General features: G+C 35.6%; 2 protein-coding genes across 2 annotated transcripts; both read left to right on the forward strand.

Moving 5' to 3' along the window:
• Positions 1-5,764: 5,764 nt before the first annotated feature.
• On the forward strand, positions 5,765-15,996 carry LOC135785471 (sialic acid-binding Ig-like lectin 13). Its single transcript, XM_065294935.1, has 8 exons — positions 5,765-6,008; positions 6,380-6,449; positions 7,092-7,490; positions 7,879-8,202; positions 8,392-8,655; positions 8,764-8,845; positions 8,934-8,976; positions 13,858-15,996. Exons 1-8 carry the CDS (start codon positions 5,958-5,960, stop codon positions 14,101-14,103), a joined length of 1,479 nt encoding a protein of 492 aa, XP_065151007.1. The 5' UTR covers positions 5,765-5,957; the 3' UTR covers positions 14,104-15,996.
• A 697-nt stretch (positions 15,997-16,693) lies between these two features.
• Positions 16,694-19,304, forward strand: LOC135785273 (myelin-associated glycoprotein-like). The gene is made up of 4 exons (XM_065294609.1): positions 16,694-17,960; positions 18,090-18,497; positions 18,864-19,187; positions 19,270-19,304. Exons 1-4 carry the CDS (start codon positions 17,894-17,896, stop codon positions 19,302-19,304), a joined length of 834 nt encoding a protein of 277 aa, XP_065150681.1. The 5' UTR covers positions 16,694-17,893.
• Positions 19,305-25,560: the final 6,256 nt, after the last annotated feature.

Consider the following 25,560-nt stretch of genomic DNA (forward strand, 5'->3'; position numbering starts at 1 on the left):
TTTAAAAATAAAGATATTTAATTTTGTGTTAAAGTACATTTTGTAAAGCATATTTAAAAGGTGTCTTACAGAAACCTGTGTGTATTATTTCTTTTGTTTTCAGGAGTCACTAGTAATGTAGTAATGCCAAGAAACCTAACAGCATTGAGTGGTTCTTGTGTCCAGATACCCTGCACATTCAATGTCTCTGAATTTAGAGTCATTTTGAGGACTACAGAGAGGATATTTGGTTGTTGGTTAAAGATGGCAAATACGTTGAATATTTTGGTTTTCAATAGCAGTGAACCCATCATTAATGGATTTAGTCATATAGAGATGGCTGGAAATCTCAGTCAGCGTGAATGCACCACTGTTTTCTACAATGTCACAAACATTAAATCAGACGTCTACTATTTTAGAGTGCAAATGGAGCCAGAAAAATTTAGATACACATTCTTCAACTCATTAAACATAGAAGTCTTGGGTAAGTGTTGTTACATCTTTATCAATTGCTCCCAAAACGTAATATTTGACAGTTAAGGTTGTACATGTAATCCATTAAATGAACTGAACTACACCTGGTACAAAAGAGGAGAGCTAAAACTTTGGGCTTCTGGAGAGCAAATAATCATCAATGTCAGCAGCACCAATGGTGACTGGTACTTCTGTAGGGCAGAGAACAAACTTGGTGCCCAAAATTCAAAAGAGGTACTGCTGAATGTTGAAGGTACATTTATTACAGACATTTTATCCTTGGTATGAATTGAGTGTTTTATTACTGATTCATATAAGACATTCATATATAACTTGACATCACCAACATGAGTAATTATGTCATTATTTGGTTTTAGGTCCATTAGAATCCTCCGTGCTTCTGACCACAGGCCTTGTAGAAGCATTTTTAGCTTTGCTGTTGCTCTTTCTTCTGGTAACACTTTTTGCGGTAAGCTTTCTATAATAAAATTGTTTTGTCAAATATTTTTTGTGATTTACAGAAGATTATCAATCAAAGAGGCATGTTATAAACTTTCTCAAAAGCAAGTAAATATATGTGTTTGGATAAATATGTGTGTGTGTGTGTGTGTGCATTGAATTAAAATACTTTTTGTACATTTCCTATGGATACAGAGTACAAAGTGCAAAAGCATCTAATGTATTCACTGTTGGGGAAATGGGTGTCTCAGATCAGGTATGTTTTATAACTTTAGCAGAAAATGCTATTTGAAATGAAATATTTATATATACACAGGGCTCAAAATTAACTTTTTTATTTGGTAGCACTGGTGCTCCCAACTTTAAAGAGTTAGGAGCACCAGCAAAAATTTAGGCGCACTCATCCAAAAATTATGAAGCACCACAACTAAAATGTATTATAAAGTGAATAGATTTATTTTATAAAAAATTAAACACCACAACTGGGCTTTACACATCCTATGGCCAAGATTTGAAATTTGGTCTTTTTGCTGCATAGATTACTAAAATAATACCCAAATGCTGTTTAAATAATATAGCAGCAATAATAATTTAACAATTACAGGAAACACAAATATGATTACAATAGAAAATCTAGCAAACACGTAAAACACTGATTGAAGGTGACATTACAAAAGTGACCCTAATATAGAAGGCTAATATATATTGGTATTGATAACTGCATTACCAGGATGATATTTCTACTAAATAGGCAATGTTTTTAACAACATACCATCAGCATTGTCGTGTTCCACCTCAACATGGAATACAAGGATGTTTGTCAGATGTCCCTGAAGCAGGATGCGCACATACATCATCAAACACTATTTGATAGACAGGTCGGTGTCTCCATCAATTTGTCACGACAATTCTTGTGTTTTTTGCACTTTCGCCATCTTTAAGCAAGGTCTCGCGCTTAAATGTATGGATTCTGCCACCAACGCCGTTTTACCTGCAACCTCCGTTTCACAGGATTTACAGTAAACAAAGTAACATCGAGTCATTTTCATAGCGGAGCCACTCGTAATCTTTAAGCCTCTCTCCGAAAGGTTTAACGTTAAGCCTTATTTTCCGGTGGTGAAGTTGCATTTAAATCCGGACCGTCGTTATGAATTAATACAGTAGTAACATTGGCTGTAGTCGCCTCGTTCTCAATCTCTTCATGCTCGCGGTTCGTTTTTTCACATTTTCGCGCTTTACGTACCAACGTAGCACGGCAACAAGGAATGATTGACATTCATATTAGCCAATCTGCGCTCTTCATTAAACGCAAGAACTTAAAGGTGAATTGGTTATGTAATGTTGGAGAGAATGCTGAACCTGGAACGGCACACAGCATACACAATCTAAATCAAGTCACACCACAACAAAATAGGCAGTCGCAAAAATGCTCCCAAATATATTTTAAGGTCGCACAGATTAAATTTTGGTCGCATATGCGACCAAAACAGTCGCAATTTCGAGCCCTGTATACAGTACATAACTCTCAAATTGTAGGGCAGGGAACAATACATGCAGACTCACTATGTTAACAGTGATTTTGTTAAAAATGTGATATGCTAAAGGAGAAGGAGGACATAAATCCACTGTGGGAACAATATATGGTTCATTTCCCTGTGAAGAAGATGAGGATTATTCTCCATACTTTATCATAAACATTAATTGTTTATGAACACATTTTAACAGTAGATTTATCAGCTTGGATTGTCTTTGCATATGCAAGTTTAAAGGATTTCGCGAATGTAGCAACTGTGTATATTAAAGATATATTTAGCAACTATGAATTGAACCAGTTAAAGAAATCAAAATGTATAATACATTTTATCCTGTAATGCTTGTGTAACACTGTTTAAGTTTGTTTTGAAAGGGTGGCATATAATGTTGTGACTTGTTTACCTTGATGTAATAATAGGATATTAGACCCAACTTTAAAGGAATAGTCTACTCATTTTCAATATTAAACTATGTTATTACCTTAACTAAGAAGAGTTGATACATCCCTCTATCATCTTAGTGCTTGCACGTAAGCGCTGGGGCGCGCTGCGACACTTCGATAGCATTTAGCTTAGCCCCATTCATTCAATGATACCACTCAGAGATAAAGTTAGAAGTGACCAAACACATCAACATTTTTCCTATTTAAGACGATTAGTTATATGAGCAAGTTTGGTGGTACAAAATAAAACGTAGCGCTTTTCTAAGCGGATTTAAAAGAGGAACTATATTGCATGGCGGAATGCTACGTTTTATTTTGTACCACCAAACTTGCTCGTATAACTACTCGTCTTAAATAGGAAAAAACGTTGATGTGTTTGGTCACTTCTAACTTTATCTCTGAGTGGTATCATTGAATGAATGGGGCTAAGCTAAATGCTATCAAAGTGTCGCAGCGCGCCCCAGCGCTTACGTGCACGCACACAGATGATAGAGGGATGTATCAACTCTTCTTAGTTAAGGTAATAACATAGTTTAATATTGAAAATGAGTAGACTATTCCTTTAAAGTCCCCATTAAATCAGGTTAAAAGTTTTTTTTGTCTTTTACCTGCCTTAAGTATGTTTATAAACAACTGTGCTCCAGATCAATGACAACATTAAAAGATGTTAGCATTCATAATTTACAGTCTCTCGATTCTGCTAATATACCTAAAACATTTTATGACATCATTCAGATTCAGGACAGTGAAGTAAATACACCCTGACTATTTTAAAAGAGGGAGGATACATGCAAAATGTACCAGTCACACTTCCTGTTTCACTAAAAAAGGTCAATGCCCTTAACAAAGCTGAACACTTCAGGTCACTTCAGTGAGTCTTTAGTGTGGAGTATTGGGCTTGCCAGTGTTGTTTGGTTTTGCTTGTGTCAGTAATAAAACATGGCATTATAAAACCAACATGCTGAACTCCCAGGATGCCATGTTGTTCTTCATTTATGCTCGTGTGAATGGCAACTCAAACATCTGATCCTCTGTGTTTTAAACAAAAACACATTTTCTTATTTTAGTCTGAATATTGAAAGCTTTTAAAAAAAAAATAATATTACATTGTTTTACTGTAAATATATATATGTTTGTGTCACACTAAATAAATCAATTTGTCAACTGCTTCCTTTTTTAGCCTTCTAAAATTTCAGTACCTATCTTAAAGTCAAGGAATGTGCAAAAAAGGAAGTAAACCATTTTTGTTCTCTGTACATTTTCAGGGTTACGTAATGGCAGCTATTTGTCAATTCTGGAATCTTGTGATATGCTTAATCAGTTTTTTATTAGAAAATAAAATGACTCAAAGCGGACTCGAAATGACCTTGATGTTGACATGTCTTTATCACAGGCGAAAACATCAACTGTGCTACAGCATCCCTTAAAGGATATCATTGTTTTTCAAATATGTATCTGCTTGTTCAACATATGTCTACTCTGTACTTTAAATTAACCATTAGAGTCCTTTTATAAATAAACACTTTAAGTATTTGATAAGAATTGAGTATATTTTCATCATTGTGCAATCTGTTGAGTTGGCAAAGTATGATTAAGTTTGCAAATGTTTAAGATCATAGTTCTTCTTCTCTAACATCCGAGATTTGGTTTGTCTTTTTTCAGATTTCTACCAGCTGTTTTGGGGTTAGGAAGAACCAATAGATATAATAACCAAATATTTTTCTAAGAACATGAAACAGTGTATTTGTCCATATTTGTGTAGAACAGGTTCCAGTAAGTATTATCGTGAAAAAAGTGATGTCCACGTACTTAGTCCAATGCTAAGTACTGCTGTTGCAATGCTTAGTATGAACACTCTGGTGGACTGAAGTCCCGCCTTCCAGTTAAAAGAACCAATCAGCAATTGATAAGACTGACTATTGTCCTGGCAAGGGGCTCTATGCAGAGTCCCATGATCACCATCGCCAACCAGAAACGACTTAAAATTTAGAACAATTTGGACATAAGAAACAATTTGGACATTAACTACAGTTAATGTCATGTTTTATTGTACGTTGGAAATATGTTGTCACAAACATGGCCGCCTATTTCCAACAAGGTATTTGTTTCAGAGTTCAGTTTAGCCACTAGTCAGACCATTAAACAAACAGAGAATGAAAGTTTAGTTTTGTAACGAATTGCGGCATTATTTGATGCGGTGACATCATGTCAACTGAAACAGGAAGTCACTGCGAAACCATCAACAAGACTCTCCTAATTTTCGAAATAACCATTAGCATTTTGTCTATGGCACAGTCCAGTTATGTATTTTACAGCTTGTGAGCGCCACAGTACAAATTAAGTCTAATAGAGTCCTGATTTAGATATAATATAATTTTTATTACAAGCTGTCTGTTTGATTCCCTTTCACATCGCTGTATAATACATTATTCTGTGTAGAATCTAACCTGGTTGGATACATTTTCGTTTCGGCACAGATTTGCACATATGATCCGATCTCTCGGCCGGTGCACCCTAAGTGACACTAACGCAATATTAGACTTTATTCACCCCAATGGAAAGCAAATTTACACTGAATCATTTAGTATGAGCCATACTACTCGTATAAATAGTTAATTTATTAACAAGTTTTCATTTTAGGTGCAAGATCCACATAATGTAGGGGGCAGACTGCCTCAGTGTCTAGAGATCATTTGGACAGGAAATTTGATGAGAAGCTGTGCCAAACTGTAAGTTTTGAATGCTTACATCTTCTGAATGCTAATTTTGTCAGAATTCGGAACCATGCCAGTTTATAATATTAATATCCTTAACATTTTATACTAAAATTGTGATTTTATGGGACTTTAACGCATTAAGGATGCAGTAGCAAATATGTGGTGATGTTAATTCCGAGTATGAACCATTCAAATGCTGACAAAATGAAACGTAATAGTTCACACAAAACAATTTTTTTTTCATTCAGATATGCTATTAGGTGTCGTTACATTTCTTAATGTAGACTTAACTACAGTATTTTGTCCCTATTTTGTCCCTTCCTGTGTGACACATTTGACTTGTTAAGCAAGAAATGTTTGGACACTTCTGCATTTGTATCTCAGTTAAACTCTCATGTTTTGAGGTAAGGTCCTTTTCTTAAAGACTTCATTTTAAACACTTTCTTCTTCTTTTTTTAAACTGTGCATTTGTAAAAATATTACTAATGTAAACTTCTTATAAAGAAAACATGTAAATTTACATTTAAGGGTCATTTCTTTAAAGTAAAAACCTGTCCCTAAAATGACTTTAACTAATGTAACCTAATGCCTTTAAGTTAATTATGTCATGTTAAATTATATGTATTAAAATTGTATTTATATCATATTTCTAAAAACAAATTTACACAGTTTGATTGAAATTTCACACAGTAATAAAATGCATAACTACTGTAGTGACAGACACACGGTAGCAAAGGTGAAGTGAAGCTTTTTCTATGTCTTAATATGAATCCAGATGGCAAGAATCCAGATCAATTTCTGCATCATCATCATCATCAGCTTTGTGTTAACACATACTCACTCAGGTTGGTCAAGTTTTCTATTTCAGGGGTTCTCAAACTTAGAAAGGAGAAAAATGTCCAAGAACCCCATATAATTATAACCACTGTTAAGCATATGCTTATTATTATTATTTGTACTTTTAGATGCTTTTGAACTATTTGTAGTGAACATTTTTCAAATACTTGTCTCCAAAACATTTTAACGTGAATCATGTTTATACAACTTATGTGCTTTCCAACAAAGGGTAATTTTGTTCAAATACATAATTTATGCTTAAGTTATCTTTAAGGATTTTTTTCAAAAGTAAGAACACATACTGTTGACATAGCTGTAATAAACCAAGACATAAGGTAAATGCTCTGACACCCATAAATGTTCTCAATACTATTCCAGCTGTTTGTGATCCAACTCCATAGAACACGAAAGTATTACACTTTTTATCATGTGAATGTTTGCAAATTGCCTTTCTTAATGTGTTTATTAGCACATTGTAGCGCTAAAATGGCTAAAGGTATTGTCTCAGACTGTATTTAAAGACATCAGATCTATTTTACCCAAAGCGCTCACTGTCTGTATATAACTTAAGATTTTAATGGGCATTAATAGCAAAAATGAAATTCAGTCGTCTCTCTTATACAGTCATTAATGTGTGTTTCATGTTTCAGCTGATGGTGATGTTTACTCAGCTGTACTTCCACACACAGTAACAGCTCTGACAGACTCTTGTGTGCTGATACCCTGCACATTCAATATCAGTACATTTGAGGAAAAATTACAAAAGACTAAACAGATTTATTGGATTTGGCTGAAAAAGACACCACTCTTTGGGAAAGACGAGAGTTCAGTTGTGTTTAACAGCAGTAAAAACATCATTCAAGGATTCAGACACATAGAGATGATTGGAAACCTCACTGAGAGAAACTGCAGCACTGTCTTCTATAACATCATGATGAATCATTCAGACCCGTATTACTTCAGAATAGAAATGGAGCCAAATGTGTTCAGAGCAACATTTAACACCAATAAACAAGATTCAAGGAAGACTGTGAGGATCAATGTCACAGGTAAATGCCAACTATACTGTACAGGCCATCTTCTTACAGACTTTATTGTGTAGTTTAACTGAGGTATCGGTTGATGAATTAGGTGTAACAAAACGACAAAGTGCTCAATTGAATGACCACACATCACTGGCACAGAAATAAAACCTGTGAAATTCACTGTGTAAAATGCATGTGTGTAAAACCTTATCTCTGTAGCCCCTTATTATTAAACACGTTCACAAAAAAATAAACATTTGTTGACTAATTGTAGAGAGGCATTTGTATACATTTGCTTCCTGAAATGCTTCATCTATTGACACTAGGTGTCAGTGAAGTCATATTAGGCAAAGCAAAATATAAACTACTGAATGCATTTTTAATAATGAATCTGAAATCATTTACCCTGCAGATTCACCACAGCCTCCTGAGCTTAAATTCAGTCCAAATGTGTCTAAATCTGTGATGGAGGGCACTGCAGTGAATCTGATCTGCTCTGCTGAAGCTCCCTGCCCCAAACAACCTCCTACATTATCCTGGACTAACATCCCCAAATCTGCCAACATTATAACACAATTACAGGAGAAACCTGATAAAACTCATTCAGTGTTTTCCTCAATGACCTTCAATGCTTCATACATGGATCACAGGATGAACATCTCCTGCACTGTAACATATCCAAGAAACATCTCCAATAACATAACGGTGAACAGCACAGTAATGCTGCGAGTTTCATGTAAGACATAAGAAGTTTTGCATGTAACAATTTTTGTTGTTAATTATGTATAGTTATGTTAATATTTACTATCAGGTATTGGTGTTAACATTAATGAATGGCTAAATAATTAATAAAATGTTAGATATCTAAAGTTAAATATATTGTGTCTTAATATTTAATGGCTATCATCTGTGCTTTTCTCACAAGTTCCTCCAAAAGAGACTCACATCATTATTAAACCATCTGCTTCAGTCACTGTGGGCACTAATGTAACTTTCACCTGCAAAAGCAAAGGAAATCCATCAAGTAACATGACGTACACCTGGTACAAACGTGGACAGGAGACACCTTTAGCACAGGAAAAGAAGATGAGCTTCATTGTAACTCATAATAATACAGGATGGTATTTCTGCACAGCACTGAATAAACATGGCAACCAATCATCAGAAGAGATTGAACTGTTAATCTCAGGTAATATTTACCAAAAAACATTCAACATACAGAAGTTTACTCTTATAGTTATGCTCTTTGTATTGTATGATGTTATTTCTGAATAAGTGTTGCACTTTATTATTTTAGGATCCTTAAATGCTGCGATGTATGGCTGTATAGGAGGACTTTTGGCTTTGCTTGTGATTTCTGCAGTATTTTATTATATGAGGTAAAGATATAATAATAAATGTTATCCTTGGGTTTCATAATAATCAAAACACACAAATGTATTAACTGTTGATTGTATTCTGTATCAGGACAAAGACATTGAGTCAGACAAATACCAGAAAAAAAGATCAGGTGGGTGTACAGTAACATTCAACATAAACAAAAAAATAAAGTTTAAAGAGAAAAATATTTAAATCATTATTTCTAAAGTAACGTTTACACTCTTAAAAGGAATGTGTTAAAATAACACATCTTGTGTCTACTTAAGGAAAACACATTTAGTTTAACATAAAACAATGTGTTAAAATTAACGCATCCTGGGCATGTTAATTTTAACACATTATTTTGTGTTATCCAATAACACATTATGGGCCCTATTTTAACGATCTAAGCGCATTTTCTAAAGCGCACAAGCTTTTAATTGCTTTAAATGTATGGCTATCCAATATCTTCATAAAATAATTTTACAAGTATGTAAGAAAAGGTTTGTACTGTAAAAATACTTTATTTGTAACAAACAGGAGATAAAGATTTTACAAAAGACATTCCGCACGTTTCAGCACTTGGACAGCGTCCTGAGTTTTTTTTTAAGCATTACTTAAAAATGTTTCTCATCTCACCATATCCACAGGTACAGAGTCATCATATACAATAAATCCGTGAGGAAGAATTAAAAAAAAAAAAACATTTAAAAACAGCTGCATTTGTTTAAAGCAAAGCATTTATTTACTTACCAGGCTACAGGTGAAGCAGCTCTTTATGACTTCTAACGTCTCATAATCGGTCCTCATTTATGTCCAAGAGACTCAATAATAAACTTTTACATTCAATCCTTTAATCTTTCATATTTAAAAGCGTTTTTGTGCTGCTGCGCATTCATGTATGTTATAAGCAAACCCGCGTTGTCGGATTAAAATGTAAAAGATTATTATTGAGTCTCTTGGACATAAATGAGGACCGATTATGAGACTTTAGAAGGCGTAAAATACTGCTGCACTTGTAGACTGGTAAGTAAATAAATGCTTTGCTTTAAACAAATGCATCTGTTTTTAAATGTTTTTTTAAATGCTACCTCACGGATTTATTGTATATGATGACTCTGTACCTGTGGATATGGTGGGATGAGAAAATTGGAAATAACAATTTCAATACAAGTCAAAAACAACACAATTATTTAACATTAATCTTAAACTGGGGATCTTCTTCCTTCGCTTAGTTTTTCAATTTAAAAAGTCCTTCATTTAAATAGGGATTAGACATAGCGCCAGCGCAACTTGCTTTTAAAGGGGATGAGAGCTGAGACTCTCATTGGTATATTTCACGTTACACCCAAAATACTCCCATTAAAAGGACCGACCCTTTTCGATCCTGCGCTCGGTGCACAAACCATTTTTCCCCTCGTTAAATTAGCAAAAGTGGATTCGGACACCCATTTAGATGTTGCGCTGTGCGCTTTAGACAATGCGCTTAGATCGTTAAAATAGGGCCCTTAATGCTATGTTTATGCAACCGGCCACAGAGGTTTTTGTTGGTCAATGGCGTAGTCTATTTTAGTTGCCTCAAAATAGCAACGCGCCAACAATGCGCCTGAACACATCTCGTTTTCAGACCAGAACGTCCATGGGCGCAAAAGGGGGCGCAAATGCATTTGCTATTTAAACAACTTGGTGCTAAATGTGAAAATGATAATTGCGCAGGGTGGAAACTAGCAAAAGACACTTGCGTTGTGCATTGCGCCGCGTTGCAGCGGGTGTAAGATAAAGCCCCAAGTGTTATTTTAAGACATTATGTGTCATTTCATGTTGATTTTGAGTTCATATAAATAAAAGGGACAACACAATGGGCCCGTTTCAGTAAGGAGGTTCAACCAACTCTGAGTTTAAACTTGAACTCTGAGTTGACTTACTCTGAGATGGGAAACTCTTGAGTTTTCGGTTACAGAACAGTTGATCTGAGTTAGTTCAATCGACTCTGAGTAGGTTGACTCTGAGTTAAGCGCGTGCACAACCACTATGAAAAGCCATCATCAATTGAGCTCCGATATTACGATTTGCCATGGCAACAGCACGTGACAAAGAGGTCTTAATCTTTTTTACTACTAAAACTGAAAGTGTTGCTGGAAGTGTACAGCAACTACGAGCATATATTTTAACAAATTTTTGTTGGAAATTGCTACTCTAGTAAATGCATACACTGTAAAAATTTGCTGTAATTATGCAGCTGGTTGCCAGTAACTTACTGTAGAAGATAAAGACTGAAAATGTTTCATGTTCATTTAACTTTGAACAAACTGTTGCTTATAACATAAATGTAAAATCTACAGTAAGTTACTGGCAGCTAGTTGCCAGTAATACCCAGTAATACTGTAAATTCTACAGAAATTTTTTACAATGTACATTTAAATTTTCATCACGGTAAAAATATCAGAAGTAAATAAACTGAGGACTGTACGATATTATATCCATTTTCATGCAGATGCAATCCCATGGACAAAAAGATGACAGCAGCTCAGCTAAAAATGAAATTAGGCATAATACTTGGGCATAAAAGGCTACAAACTTTACAAATGTTTGTCATGAATAAAAAAGAAATACGCTGAGCCGGGATCCGAACTCAGATCGTTGACAGTACATCTGCCCTAACCGCTGCGCACAGCACTACCCACTAGACCTGCGATAATGTTGAGTGGATATATAAGAAATATCAACACTGTTTGGATGTAAGGGCACCACAAAGACTGACATAAGTCACCTAAGGATATTTTTATATCTAAAATGATTGCAAAAAGTAATAATTCTGCTCACATAAATGCAAGTGGATATGACAAAAAAACACTCTGGGTCTCAAAATCCTCTCGCGACATAAATGTAACTTCCTATAAATGAATGCAGCATCATAATCTACAGGATCCTCTATAAAAGCACTTAAAATTTTAGTCACTTAGACGGTCTCTGCACCTAAGTATATAAAATTGGCTTGACTAGTCATTTTAATATACTGTTACATTTTTTTTATTTATTTAAGTGTAATTTATTAAATATATAAAGCACGAAGGTAAAATGATTTGCACTGACAATTTGATTATAACTTAAAGACAGCTAAAAACATATTTTACAGTGTACGTAATAAAAATGTGTGCAATGAATGAAGCTACTAAAGCAACTAACAAGATTAAACACGGCTACTCCTTTAAAAATGGGGAGGAGACCACAAGAAACTCTCAGTTTACAGGATAAAACCTGCTCCCGACAAGGTTAAGGTCAGAGAGTAAGTTACTCCGGAAACAGACTCTGAGTATAAGTTACCTCTCCTTCTGAAACAGGCTTAACTTACCCCACTGTCTCAGGTTTAACCTACCTTCCATTTTGAAACAGAAAACTCAGAGTTTCCCTTATTTCAGGGTTAACAAACTCAGAGTTTTCACTTAACCACCTTTCTGAAACGGGCCCAATATGTGCTAAAACAACACAAAGGGCTCTATCTTGCACCCAGCGCAATTGACTTTGTCAGTGACGCATGTATCATTCCGTATTTTGCACCGGCGCACAGCGGGTTTTTCCCGTCACAGACGCACGTCGGCAAACTAGGGAATGAAATTGCGCTCCCTGGGCGGTTCAGCGCAAAAAAGAGGCGTGTTCCGGCGCAAACCATCCCTGATGCTATTTTGCAGTTTCAAAAAACAATTGCACCACTGCCCAGAAAAAAAAAGTTTAAAGTCAGTGGCGCGTTGCGCGTTGTTCATTATGCTATTTTAAGGGCGCATGCTTGACCATAATGTATAGCGTGCACAACGCACATACACTTTGCATCTAATCTACACAGATGCAACAGTTATTTTTGCAAATCATAAATTGTTACACTTAAAAATATTAATACACGAGATAAGGGAAATCATAGTGGTGAGCATTGTGGTGATAGTTTTATTTATTGTGTGGCTGCGTTAAAAAATTCTCATGCAAATAACGATTAAAATATTTTCATAAGTTTGTTGTGTGGCTGTATTACGTTTATTTTATGTAAATAATAATTAAAATGTTTTCATAAGAAACCTTAATGTATATGAACTTGATTTGTAAGAGTACTTTGAAGTTGGACCTTGCTTGCGTTTCTTGAGTCCGATTTCAAAGCCCCCAAACCCTTTCAGCGGTGAGGGTGGACGCAGCGATGTCCTCTGCTGGCGTCTGTGTAGAGGCAGATCCACCTCCCGTTACACGGCGTGCCCGATTTATGCTGGCAAGCTTGGGATTCCCCCGTCTCCTGACATCATTGTAGCGCTTTGCGCAACGATGGGGATGCCAGCTGATGAGACTGTGTCTATTTCCTCTCACGCCTGTTTAACCTACGCTGATTTGGGCGGGTTTCTCCTATCCCCATACAAAACAACTTCTCTGTCTTTGAGTGCTCTTACAAGAACGTCGGTCTCCTCGGCTGTAAACCGCTCCTGGCGTGCGCCTGGTAAATCCGTCATAATAATAGCAACCCGCCATGGAACTTGCGCCCTTGCGCTTAAAGGGAATGTTGGATAGCGTTCTGATTGGTTTATTTGACGTTACGCTCAAACCACACCTATGAATAATGAACCTACTTCAGACCAACCCCTTATTCATTTGCGCCCGGCGCAAGAGTTATTTCTCACGCCGGGAAAATAGCAACAGCGCCCAAGATCCGCCCACAAACTCACTTGCGCGTTGCGCTTCGCACTTGCGTTTCAGATCGTTAAAATAGGGCCCAAAGTGTGTTGTTCCAAAAATAACACAGAGATGTGTTAACTTAAGGACAACACACTAGACTAACTGTAGTAAATGAAACAGGAACTAAGATGAATAAATGCTGTTAAGTTTGGTTCATTGTTAGTTCATGTTAGCTAATGCATTAAATAATGTTAACAAATACAATTTTATTGTAAGGTGTTACCTAGAAATTAACACAAAAAGTCAATACAGATGTAGTTTTTGTTCCAACTCCAAATTAATCTAATTTAAATATTGTTTTTTTTTTCATTTGTCTCCTCAGACCGAAGATAAAAGCAAAGAGCTGGATATCTATTCTAACAAAACTATTGAGATCAACATGAAGAGTGAAATATCTGAGAAAGAAACTGATGAGGTCCATTATGGAGAGATTGACTTCTCCACACCACACATCGATCACATAAACAAGATAAACCCAGAGACAGAGTATGCTGAGATTCAGAGAAAGACACAAATCAACAGTGTTCAGAAACAAGAGGAACTCTACGCTCAAATCAAGATAAACTGAATGAATGAACTCTTTAACATTTATTATATTTCACAGACATTCTTATATGTTGGCTTATATAACTGCAGTGATAGCTGCCCAATGCTCAATGTGTGAGTGTAAATCCAGAGGTCAAATTCTAAGTATGGGTTACCATTCATTGGTCATTACATCACTTTTTACTTTCACCATATAAAATATTTGAATACCTTATGTCTGTGAGTCTTTGCTAAAGATTTGAAATGTTTACAGATTATTACCAAGAAAAGGATTAGGCAGACTCATAGGAAAAATAGGAAATAGGCCATAGCTATTTGATCATCCACATTTAAAAAGCACTGTTTTATATATGAAGACTAACCCTAATGTACAGTTCTCTTAAAAGTGTAAGGCACTGCTTTTGGTTCTTCCGCTATGAGGACATTTTTGCGAGCATTGGGTTATCATCATCATAGCCTGTGTTATATTTAGATGTTGCAAAGAAGGCCTTGGTAAAGATTGTGTGATAAACTGAACGCTTCACCATAAACCATTTGAATATGAAGGATTTCAGAGAAATAAAATTCATTTTGTTGTGGGAGATGTTATTCCTGTTTTTGGTTACACTGCTTGTTTTATGTCTGAGGACAGTCTTGTGTTATATAGCACAAATGTATGATATTACATTGAAGTGTCAATGTTAGTAACCCCATCATAATGTATAGGAACACAGAATGTTGCCTAAATTTCACACTGTGGTTGCACATAGTGATGAAGTGTAGTGTAATGCTGCCATTTGTTGGTATTGTTAAGACATTTTGCCCTTAATAAGAATCCAGATCAGTTTCTTTATCATCATCAGCTCTGTTTTGCTCACCCACATTGACCAATCCTTTTTGTTCATTTTGAAGAAAACTATAGTAAAGATATCATTATGGTTATAAGTGTAGATGACTCATACACCCTTATATTTTTCTAATGATTATTGTCATGTACTCTTGCTTGTACTCTTTAATTCATTTCTGTTTCTTTTAAAAAGTGTGAAACTTTCACTTTTGCCACTGTATCTTCCTGTGTGAGTTTGGTGACCTTTGGTTTATTGAAGTCTCTCATCTTTAGATTAAGTTGCAGAAATGAGGAAGCTTTTAGACATTTATGCACTTGGGTTTAAACTGAAGATACTGTACAGAGGTAAGCATTATCTATTCTCCGTTAATATATCTTGAACTATAGCGATAATCATTCATTTTTTAATGTTTTTTTTTTTGTTTATTTTAGCTGCTAACTATACAGTTTTATTCACTTCAATTCAGGTTTATTTGTAAAGCACTTTTTACAGTTACACCATTGCAAAGCACCTTTGTATGTAAAATATCAGATCAGAAAATTAAAAAATCTGGTTTATATTCTGGAGCAGGCGTTGTCTGAAGTCCTTGGCCTTACGAAAATTAAACATGTTTTTTTGTGTAGTAAAAGTGTAGCAACCTTTTTTTTTTGTGTATTGATATTAGCAAAACTATGGTTTTGCTACTGTAACCAGTAACTATGGTTTTTGAAAAACCATATGGTTTTGTCAAAACCATTGTTATTTTGTGGTAACCATGGTTTTACTACAGTAACCATGGTTAATTTTAATAAGTGCAAGGCCGCAAGGCTATTTCTCTGTACAGCCGGTTTTATACTTTGCACTCTGTACATTTTTAAAGTAACATTTAATAGGTTCAAGAAAAAATGGCTTTGCAGTTCTTTTTTCAACTTGCACCATCAAAATGAATAAAATGAAATATTGCTTTTAAACTTTCATTTTTAATTTTCAAGAGTACTTTTACAAATGGATAATTGTCTCTGAGTTCCCACCTCTTTATTTTTTCTCAGTTTATTTTTGAACTAGAGTTTGAGTATGTGCAATGCCACACCCCTGCGTGTTTCCCTAAAAGAGCATCACGAGTTGAATTTGTGTCGTTTTAAAGACAGCCATTCTCTCGTGTCACGCAGCATGTGTCTTTTTAAAGATATCATTTTATGAATTTTTGTTGAAATTTTAAATCCCAATCACTCCCAAAGAATATGCTATAGTTATGGGATCAAAATGCTTTGTAAGAATACATCTCCCCAATCTTCTTTGCAATATTTAAATCCGGTTGACACTGCTACTGGTCGAATTTGCTTTCCTTCTTCCTCTGTTAAACATGATAATCGACAGCTTTGGGCTCTTTTTCAAAGGGATGTTGTATCTAGACCTCCTATTATAACTTTTTGGAATAGCCGTGTTGATGGTTTAATATGGCATAGAATTTGGAAATTATCTCAAAAAAATTTATTAACAAATAAAGAAATCTTTGCTGTGTTTACCAAAACAAAACTTCATCACCGCCTACAAAAATTCAGCCCCTTGAGCGGCAGGGATCGCTGGTGATCCTGGATTAATGTTCAAAATTAATTACTCATCAAAACATAACACTTTTACTTGATCTGGACAAACTCAGCATCACAAGACAGGTTTAAGACTCCAGCTTTGATATTTGACCACTTTTTTTATTAAACTGGTTTGCAGTGACATTCATTTCTTAATTTATGCCATGAGTGCAAAATTATTAATCTGTAACTTTCTTCCTTTTGAATAGAAATCATCACTCGTAAAACATGTGTTCAAATACATAAAATATCCACCAGGGCTATTAGTAAAATGGTGCGCATATTTGGAGAAATAATGATTAATTATAACATGTTAGTAAAATATTTAGTCATACAGAATAAGATTTCTATTCATTGTCCAGTGAATTATGCGACCTGAAGAGCTCAAACAGCGAACGGAGCGAGATGTGTGTCCTCTTCCTGATTTGCGTCAGATTTGACCTCAGAGCTCTATCATTTGCTGTACAGCTGTCAATCATCTCATGTGTTTCAACGTGCACTGTGGCAGTAATGCAATATTTAGAAAATTGACTCAAGTAGTTTTAAAAACAAGTACTTTAGTAATTTTACTTAAGTAGACATCTGACTGTAGTACTTTTACTTGTATTTGAGTAAAATTTAGCAAGGGGTATCTGTACTTTTACTCAGGTAATGAAGTTATGTACCCTGTCCGCCTCTGCCAGGCTGCCTGAGAGTGCCTTGGATGGGGCTAACAACAGCAGCAACACCCGCTACTCGTTGAGAAGAGAGAATGACGCGTGCTTTCACATCAATCTCCAAGTCTCCAACCACGCCAGAAAATATTGCTAGATTTGGCCTATTTGCTTTTTTTTAAATAAAGTCGCTAAAGGGTTCTAGAAAGTTGGTAAATCCACAGATAAAGTTAGCATCACTGCTGAGAGAGAAAGCCTACTCTGGTGAAAATCGCTTCATTGAGATCAATTATAGTAGTGCGCATTTTAATGTCAGTAACGGTAACAGCGTTATAACAGGGGAAACAGTAATTTTTACTCGTTACTGAAAAAAATAACGCTGTAAGTAACGCCGATTACTTATAATGCCGTTATTACCATCACTGGGTACATCTTCATTACTATTCCTATTTGTAAACATAGCTTTGTATAGCCTACTCTGCTTATTGTTTGCTCTCAAAGGCAAAATGTAAAATGCTTACCTATTTGTAAGACGCTTTGATAGAAGTGTCTGCTAAATGAACAAATGTACATGTAACAACAGATATGCTGTTGCTCTTTAAGGTAACAACTGTCAAAATATTTTTTACTTTATATAAATGCAAATCATGATTCATGAATATATAACTATAAGTATCATGAATATATAACTGCATATGAAATTTTATTTTTTTCTGATTTTATTTATGTAAGTAATATCTGTAATATCTCATGCATATGAAGTGATGTCTGGACTGCAGATCATCTCATTCATTATCATCATCAGCTCTGTGTTACTACAAACTCACTCAGGTCAGTCAATCTTTACATTTGTTGTGATTGTAAATAAGCAACAGGAAAGAAAAAACTATAAAGCTATAAATGATAATAATGTGTATTGATCTCTCTTATACAGTCATTAATGTGTGTTTCATGTTTCAGCTGATGGTGATGTTTACTCAGCTGTACTTCCACACACAGTAACAGCTCTGACGGACTCTTGTGTGCTGATACCCTGCACATTCAATATCAATACATTTGAGGAAAAACTGCAGAAAACAAAACAGATTTATGGGATTTGGCTGAAAAAGACATCACGCTTTGGGGAAGACAAGAGTTCAGTAGTGTTTAACAGCAGTCAAAACATCATTCAAGGATTCAGACACATAGAGATGATTGGAAACCTCACTGAGAGAAACTGCAGCACTGTCTTCTATAACATCATGATGAATCATTCAGACCCGTATTACTTCAGAATAGAAATGGAGCCAAAAGTGTTCAGAGTAACATTTAACACCAATCAAACTGATGCAAGTGATTCAAGCAAGACTGTGAGGATCAAAGTCATAGGTAAATGCCAACTATACTAAACAATCATCTTCTTACAGACTTTATTGTGTAGTTTAACTTGGGTATCAGTTAATGAATTTAACAAAACGACAAAGTGCTTAATTGTTGTTAGATATGATCACACATTACTAACACAGAATTCAAACATGTAAAATATACTCATATGCATGTGTGTAAAACAGAATCTCTGTAGTCCCACGCAGACACTTTCACAAATGAATCTTTGTTGACTAATTGTACAGTGGCATTTGCAAATGTCTGCTTCCTATTGACACTATGTGCTGTGAAGTCATATTAGGCAGAGCAAAATAAAAATTACTGAATGTATTTTTAACAATAAACTGTCTAAAACCATTTACCCTACAGATTTACCACAACCTCCTGAGCTTAAATCCAATCCGGATGTGTCTAAATCTGTGATGGAGGGCACTGCAGTGAATCTGATCTGCTCTGCTGAAGCTCCCTGCCCCAAACAACCTCCTACATTATCCTGGACTAACATCCCCAAATCTGCCAACATTATAACACAGTTACAGGAGAAACCTGATAAAACTCATTCAGTGTTTTCCTCAATGACCTTCAATGCTTCATACATGGATCACAGGATGAACATCTCCTGCACTGCAACATATCCAAGAAACATCTCCAATAACACAACTGTGAACACCACAGTAATGCTGCGAGTTCTTTGTAAGACATTTGGAAATGTTTTGCATGTTATTTCTTATATAACAATCTTGTTGTTAATTATGTTTATGTTAATATTTCATAGCAGATATCAGTGTCTCAGTAATTAATTGCTTTTAATCTGTGCTTTTCTCCCAAGTTCCTCCAAAAGAGACTCATATCATTATTAAACCATCTGCTTCAGTCACTGTGGGCACTATTGTAACTTTCACCTGCCAAAGCAAAGCAAGTCCATCAAATAACATGACGTACACCTGGAACAAACGTGGACAGAAGACACCTTTAACACGGGAAAAGAAGATGAGCTTCATTGTAACTCATAATAATACAGGATGGTATTTCTGCACAGCAATGAATAAACATGGCAACCAATCATCAGAAGAGATTCAACTGTTAATCTCAGGTAATATTTATCAGAAAACATTCAAAATACTGAACACTCTCATTGTAACTCATAATAATACAGGATGGTATTTCTGCACAGCACTGAATACATTTGGCAACCAGACATCACAAGAGATTAAACTGTTAATCACAGGTAATATATATCAGAAAACATTCAACACAAAGAAGGTAACATTTACATTTATGCATTTGGCAGAGGCCTTTTTCCAAAGCATCTTACAGTGATTTACAAGGTATGCATTTTTATCTGTATCTGTTTCCTGGGATCAAAGCCATGACCTTTTGCAACGGTTCTCAACTCCAGTCCTCTGGACCCACTGCTCTGCACATTTTGGATGTCTCTCATATCTGACACACTCAGTTCAGTTCATGGAATCTATCCTAACGGGCTGATGATCTGAATCAGGTGTGTTAAATAAGGGAGACATGCACAAAATGCAGAGCAGTGGGTCCCGAGGACTGGAGTTGAGTACCACTGCTCTACTACCACTGAGCTATACAGGAGCACAGAATGGTTACTCTTATAGTTTTGGAGATGATCACAGTTATACTCTTTGTATTGTATGATGTTATTTCTGAATAAGTGTTGTACTTTATTATTTTAGGATCCTTTAAAGCTGTGATTTATGGCTGTATAGGAGGACTTTTGGCTTTGCTTGTGATTTCTGCAGTATTTTATTATATGAGGTAAAGATATAATAATAAATGTTATCCTTAGGCTTTATAATAATCAAAACACACAAATGTATTAACTGTTGACTGTATTCTGTATCAGGACAAAGACATTGAGTCAGACCAATACCAGAAGAAAAGACCAGGTGGGTGTCTAGTACCATTCAACATAAAGCACTTTAATTTAAAAGAGAAAAATATTTAAATCATTCTTTCTAAGAGCATTAAGACTTTAAAAAACTGTTCTCAATATAAATATTAATATTATTATTGATATATTTTCCTGTGAATTGTCTCCTCAGACCACAGATAAAAATGAAGACATGCTGGATATCTCTTCTAACAATGCTATTGAGATCAACATGAAGAGTAAAATGTCTGAGAAAGAAACTGATGAGGTTCACTATGGAGAGATTGACTTCTCCAAACCAGACACTGATCACATAAACAAGAAAAAAACAGAGACAGAGTATGCTGAGATTCAGAGAAAGACACAAATCAACAGTGTTCAGAAACAAGAGGAACTCTACGCTCAGGTCAAGATAAACTGAATGAATGAAATAACATTGTACAATTACCCAGATTAATAAGAAATTTCCTATTCTGATGTAACAATAAAGTATAAGTGTGGTTATGAATCTACACAATCTTTGGAAATACCACAGCTACTGTTTTTGTTGTTGTTGTTGTATTGTGTTTTTGTATGGCTATTTGGTTTTATAAAATCATGGACAGTTTGATACAAACAGCAATTTGGTTAAATCTTGACAACTATCAGAGTTCAGAGATTACAAACTAGTAGTGGCTGACTGGTAAGATGTAATGAGTTATCTTGATTTGCAAAGGTAATAGGGTCAGGATGATTCTTAGTTAACCAATCATGTAAGCACTGAATGTCAAATGTTAATTACAAATATTTATTACATCATGATTGAGTCAGAAAAAAATCACAGTATCATCAGCATACAGTAAGCATTCTGAATATTTACATACTTGAGGGAGATCATTAATATATAAAACAAAAAGTAAAGGTCCAAGAATACTGCCTTGAGGAACACCATCACAGACCAAAGATTGAGATGTTACATAATTAATTTTAACAGATTGCGACCTGTTTGTCAAAAAAGAAAAAACAGATGAGGACAAATGAGATGAGTAAAGTTTGTTAAGCAAAATCTGACAATACAATGTGTCGAAGGCTTTAGGAAAGTCAATAAAAACAGCTCCAGTTATGTGACCTTCATTAAGTGCGTTACGTATTTGTTCCATAAAGAGTAGATCGCTAATGCTGGGTACACACCAAAAGATAATCGGCCTAATTTCGGGCCGGTTTCCCCCTTTCTGTAAGATCTCAGAAAATGGGAACTGATCAGATGTTAGACAGAGAACAGATAAGAAGCAAGGAATTGCAAAATAGGTTGCCAGTTCTTTAACAGATTATACAAAGTAATCATTAAAAGCTTTTGCAATCTTGTCTGAATCTGAAATAAGAGTACCCTGTAGGGAAATTTGAATGTTGACATTCTTTTTCTTCACATTTTTGCCGGTGATGAATTAAAGGGTCTGCCAAAATGCTTTAGCATTAGTAGCGAATAAAGTATTCTGTTATTGAAAATAGACCACCCGTTCAGCAATATATTTATTTCTAATTTGTATGAAATAATTTTTACTCTCCGATGTTCGACTTAACCTGTATATTTTAAGGAGAGAAGCCTTCTGTTTAAGAAGTTGCAATACTTGTTGCTTTGGATATAAGTGTCTGCTTATTGATAAAATGTAAATGTAAAGAAATAAATACTGTTTAACAACTACCCATTTTACTTTTTAATAAATTCAGGTTTATCGTGTGACTGAGAATCATCTGTCTCTGAGTTTTATGAATATATAACTGCTTTTGAAAATGAAACTCTTCTGATCTAACTACACTGAACAATTATCATCTTACAGACTTTATTGTGTAGTTTAACTGGTAACTGAAGAAGTAGAAAGGACAATGGATTAGCAGTTTTTTACAAAACCAAAAGTCAAAGATATCAAGTGTTAATTACAGAAATTATTAAACATTTAACATAGGACCTGTAACTTCATTTGTTTTTAAAAATAAATAAATAATAATGGCCATGAGTAGTGCATTTTAATTCTACAGTGGCATCCTCACCACTAGGTGTCAGTGAAGTCATATCAGACGTGCAACATAAATATTACTTTTCCAACTTTTGTAAACACCCTACTTTTAATAAGATTTTAATTTTTGCTCCCCACGTTAATCCCACTTTTTTGTTTTGCAATACATTTCTGCTGTAATATTTGTTCAGACGTGATGAACTCAGAAATAAACTCAGGTGTCATAATTTTCATTATAATAAAAAAAATTTTTGTACCACAAATATGTGACCCTGTCTGTGAAAACCCACCTAAATACATTTTTATTGTGATTGTCTGTTTTGTGATCATTATACATATTGTAAAAATGAGGAAAAGTTTTGAAATCTTCTGTAAATGTGACATTTTAGTTTTTTCTTCTTATGAATCTTCCGACATTTCTTAAGTTCTGTTTTCACGTTGTCATTATTGGCTACTGAGTGTGGAGTAAAACAATTTTTATTTGAACAAAATTCATGAGGGGCATGCACGTTCAGGTAATCAACCAATCAGTGCAAGAAAAAGCCGGTATATAAAGCCGTCTCTCACCTCTATCCTGCGACAAGTTTCTTAGCATTTGGCCCCAACCATTTGCGGTCATGTCTGAGTTAAAGCTTTTCCCTTTGGACGTTGATTCATTCGTCACCGTGGAGTCTCCACCTCAACCCGCCATTCCAAGGAATGATCCCTTTCCATTAGCTAACATCATCAAGCACCCGTCCCTAAATAGGGGATGCCGGCTCACACACTCCACGCACGCCAAGATGCCAAGGACTCCCCTTGCCCCCACCTGGGAGACAACCACCATCTTCCTCGGCGTCTACCTCCACTTCGGTCCATCCAAACATCCCTGCCATAGGGAAATGGATGGTTAAAGGGCTAAGACAAGCCGTAATGAATACCCATGTAAACTTCTCACGAAGATTAAATAAAGCAGAACTATCTGTATGTCTCTCTGCAATCTACTCATCCTTCTGCTACAGCTTCCACTACATCTGCTCAAACAAGCAAGGAATTTGCATCCAGGAGCTTCAATCATTAATGTGTGTTTTGTGTTTCAGCTGATGGTGATGTTTTCTTAGCTGTACTTCCACACACAGTAACGATCTGACAGACTCTTGTGTGCTGATACCCTGCACATTCAACATCAATACATTTTGAGGAAAAACTGCAGAAAATAAAACAGATTTATGGGATTTGGCTGAAAAAGAGAACAGACTTTAGTAAAGAGCCCAGCAGTGCTTAACAGCAGCCAAAACATCACCCAAGGATGAATCTTGACATCTGCCCAACATTTGGTATTGGGTCAAAATTCAACCTGATGTTGGATTTTGACTTTGAATCAAAGTTGGATTTTGACGTCAAAATCCAAAATCCAGAGTGTGGCCCAACTGCTTTTTTGACACTTTGCCTACGTTAAGCATGAGGAAACAACTCTATAACTGTGTTAATAAGTCAGAATGCTTGAAATACCATCAAACCACTCATTTAATACATAATCAGGGTTTAAATTGGGCCGGGGCCGTCCGGGGCTAAGCCCCGGCACATAGGCTGAAGGTCTCGCTCTGCTCTTGCCAGTGTACCCGCTGCGCTGGTCCGTGTGCACTGACGCGAAGGGAATAATGTGTTTTCATTCATTATGATGCATACTCACCAACGCAAGTTCAACGTTTTGCGCGAGCAGATTACATACAAAGTCAATGCAAAGACACAACCAGGCTCGTCCTCGCACGGGGCGATGAAAATGACGCGAATTGGGCGCCGCAATTGCCGCGAAAACACGCGCTCTTCCCTTTAAATGCGTCTTCGCGCAAGTTATGCAGCACAAGCGAAAACACTCAGAACTTCAAGAACGCGCTCTCACGCAGGATCATTTGACGAGAGAGAGAGAGAGAGACAGAGAGAGAGAGAGAGAGAGAGAGAGAGAGAGAGAGAGAGAGAGAGAGAGAGAGACAGAGAGAGAGGTAAGAATGGTGCCCACGTCGAGAAAACTTCATAGAAGACTAGAAAATTTCACTCATCTAATTACATTATGTTGAGGATAACACTGGATATAACTATTGTATAGTTGAATAAAATAATGTATTTTGATTACACAAATCAAACCTAACTATATGATTGTTTTAGCTGCTGACCAGCATAGGGAATCTCTATGGCTAATTTATAAGACATGTTACAGTACTGTGTGTTGTACCTTTTCTTGTCAATTGAGTCTTCCCAATTTAACCCCTGTACATAATGTATAATCTTTGCTAAAGATTTGAAATGTATATACAATCCCAAATCAGAAAAAGTTGGGACACTGTAGAAATTGTGAGTAAAAAAGGAATGGAATAATTTACTAATCTCATAAACTTATATTTTATTTACAATAGAATATAAATAACATATCAAATGTAGAAAGTGAGACATTTTGAAATGTCATGCCAAATATTGGCTCATTTTGGATTTCATGAGAGCTACACATTCCAAAAAAGTTGGGACAGGTAGCAATAAGAGGTCAGAAAATTTAAATGTACATATAAGGAACAGATTAACTCTTTCACCGCCATTGACGAGATATCTCGTCAATTAAGAGAAAACGCTTCCCCGCTAATGACGAGATTTTCCGTCTTTCCGCAATACTGCTATTATCCCCAACTTTTTAAACCCGGAAGTATTGCCCTATGGCAAGCGGCTGCATGTCCGTGTCTGTTTTAAAGATCGCTCTGAATGGGATCTCTATGAAAAGTCCGTCACAAAAATGGAATTATCTCAGCTTTTTGCTCAAAATGTGGTGTTTTTGCAGAAACCTACCCATATTCAAAAGCTGATTACAAAAGAACCACTGAAGGTAGGTTTGAAAGCAGAGGGTCTGTTCTTTCATTTGGTATATTGTATGTTTCTATATTTAAAGAAGAACATTTTCTGGAAGGCATTAAACTTTTGTGAAAATCATGAAAAACGCTGGCGCTGGCTGGCAACTTTTTAAAAAAACGCTTGCGGTGAAAGAGTTAAGGACTAATTTGCAACTTATTAGGGCAATTGGCAACATGATTGGGTATAAAAAGAGCCTCTCTGAGTGGCAGTGTCGTCAGAAGTCAAGATGGGCAGAGAATCACCAATTCCCCCAATGCTGCAGCGAAAAATAGTTTTCTGAGTTTCTCAGAGAAAAATT

The sequence above is a fragment of the Paramisgurnus dabryanus genome, chromosome 22, assembly GCF_030506205.2.
Source record: "Paramisgurnus dabryanus chromosome 22, PD_genome_1.1, whole genome shotgun sequence".
Classification (NCBI taxonomy): domain Eukaryota; kingdom Metazoa; phylum Chordata; class Actinopteri; order Cypriniformes; family Cobitidae; genus Paramisgurnus; species Paramisgurnus dabryanus.

What these genes read in the sequence shown, in the direction of transcription:
- LOC135785273 (XM_065294609.1), top strand. Translation starts at nt 17,894, where the DNA reads ATGTCTGGACTGCAGATCATCTCATTCATTATCATCATCAGCTCTGTG. An exon ending in TGTGAGGATCAAAGTCATAG is followed by an intron (nt 18,498 to 18,863) that starts GTAAATGCCAAC and finishes TTTACCCTACAG; the next exon opens with ATTTACCACAACCTCCTGAG. An exon ending in AGTAATGCTGCGAGTTCTTT is followed by an intron (nt 19,188 to 19,269) that starts GTAAGACATTTG and finishes AATATTTCATAG; the next exon opens with CAGATATCAGTGTCTCAGTA.
- LOC135785471 (XM_065294935.1), top strand. Translation starts at nt 5,958, where the DNA reads ATGTTTGGACACTTCTGCATTTGTATCTCAGTTAAACTCTCATGTTTT. An exon ending in GATTGAACTGTTAATCTCAG is followed by an intron (nt 8,656 to 8,763) that starts GTAATATTTACC and finishes TTATTATTTTAG; the next exon opens with GATCCTTAAATGCTGCGATG. An exon ending in GCAGTATTTTATTATATGAG is followed by an intron (nt 8,846 to 8,933) that starts GTAAAGATATAA and finishes ATTCTGTATCAG; the next exon opens with GACAAAGACATTGAGTCAGA.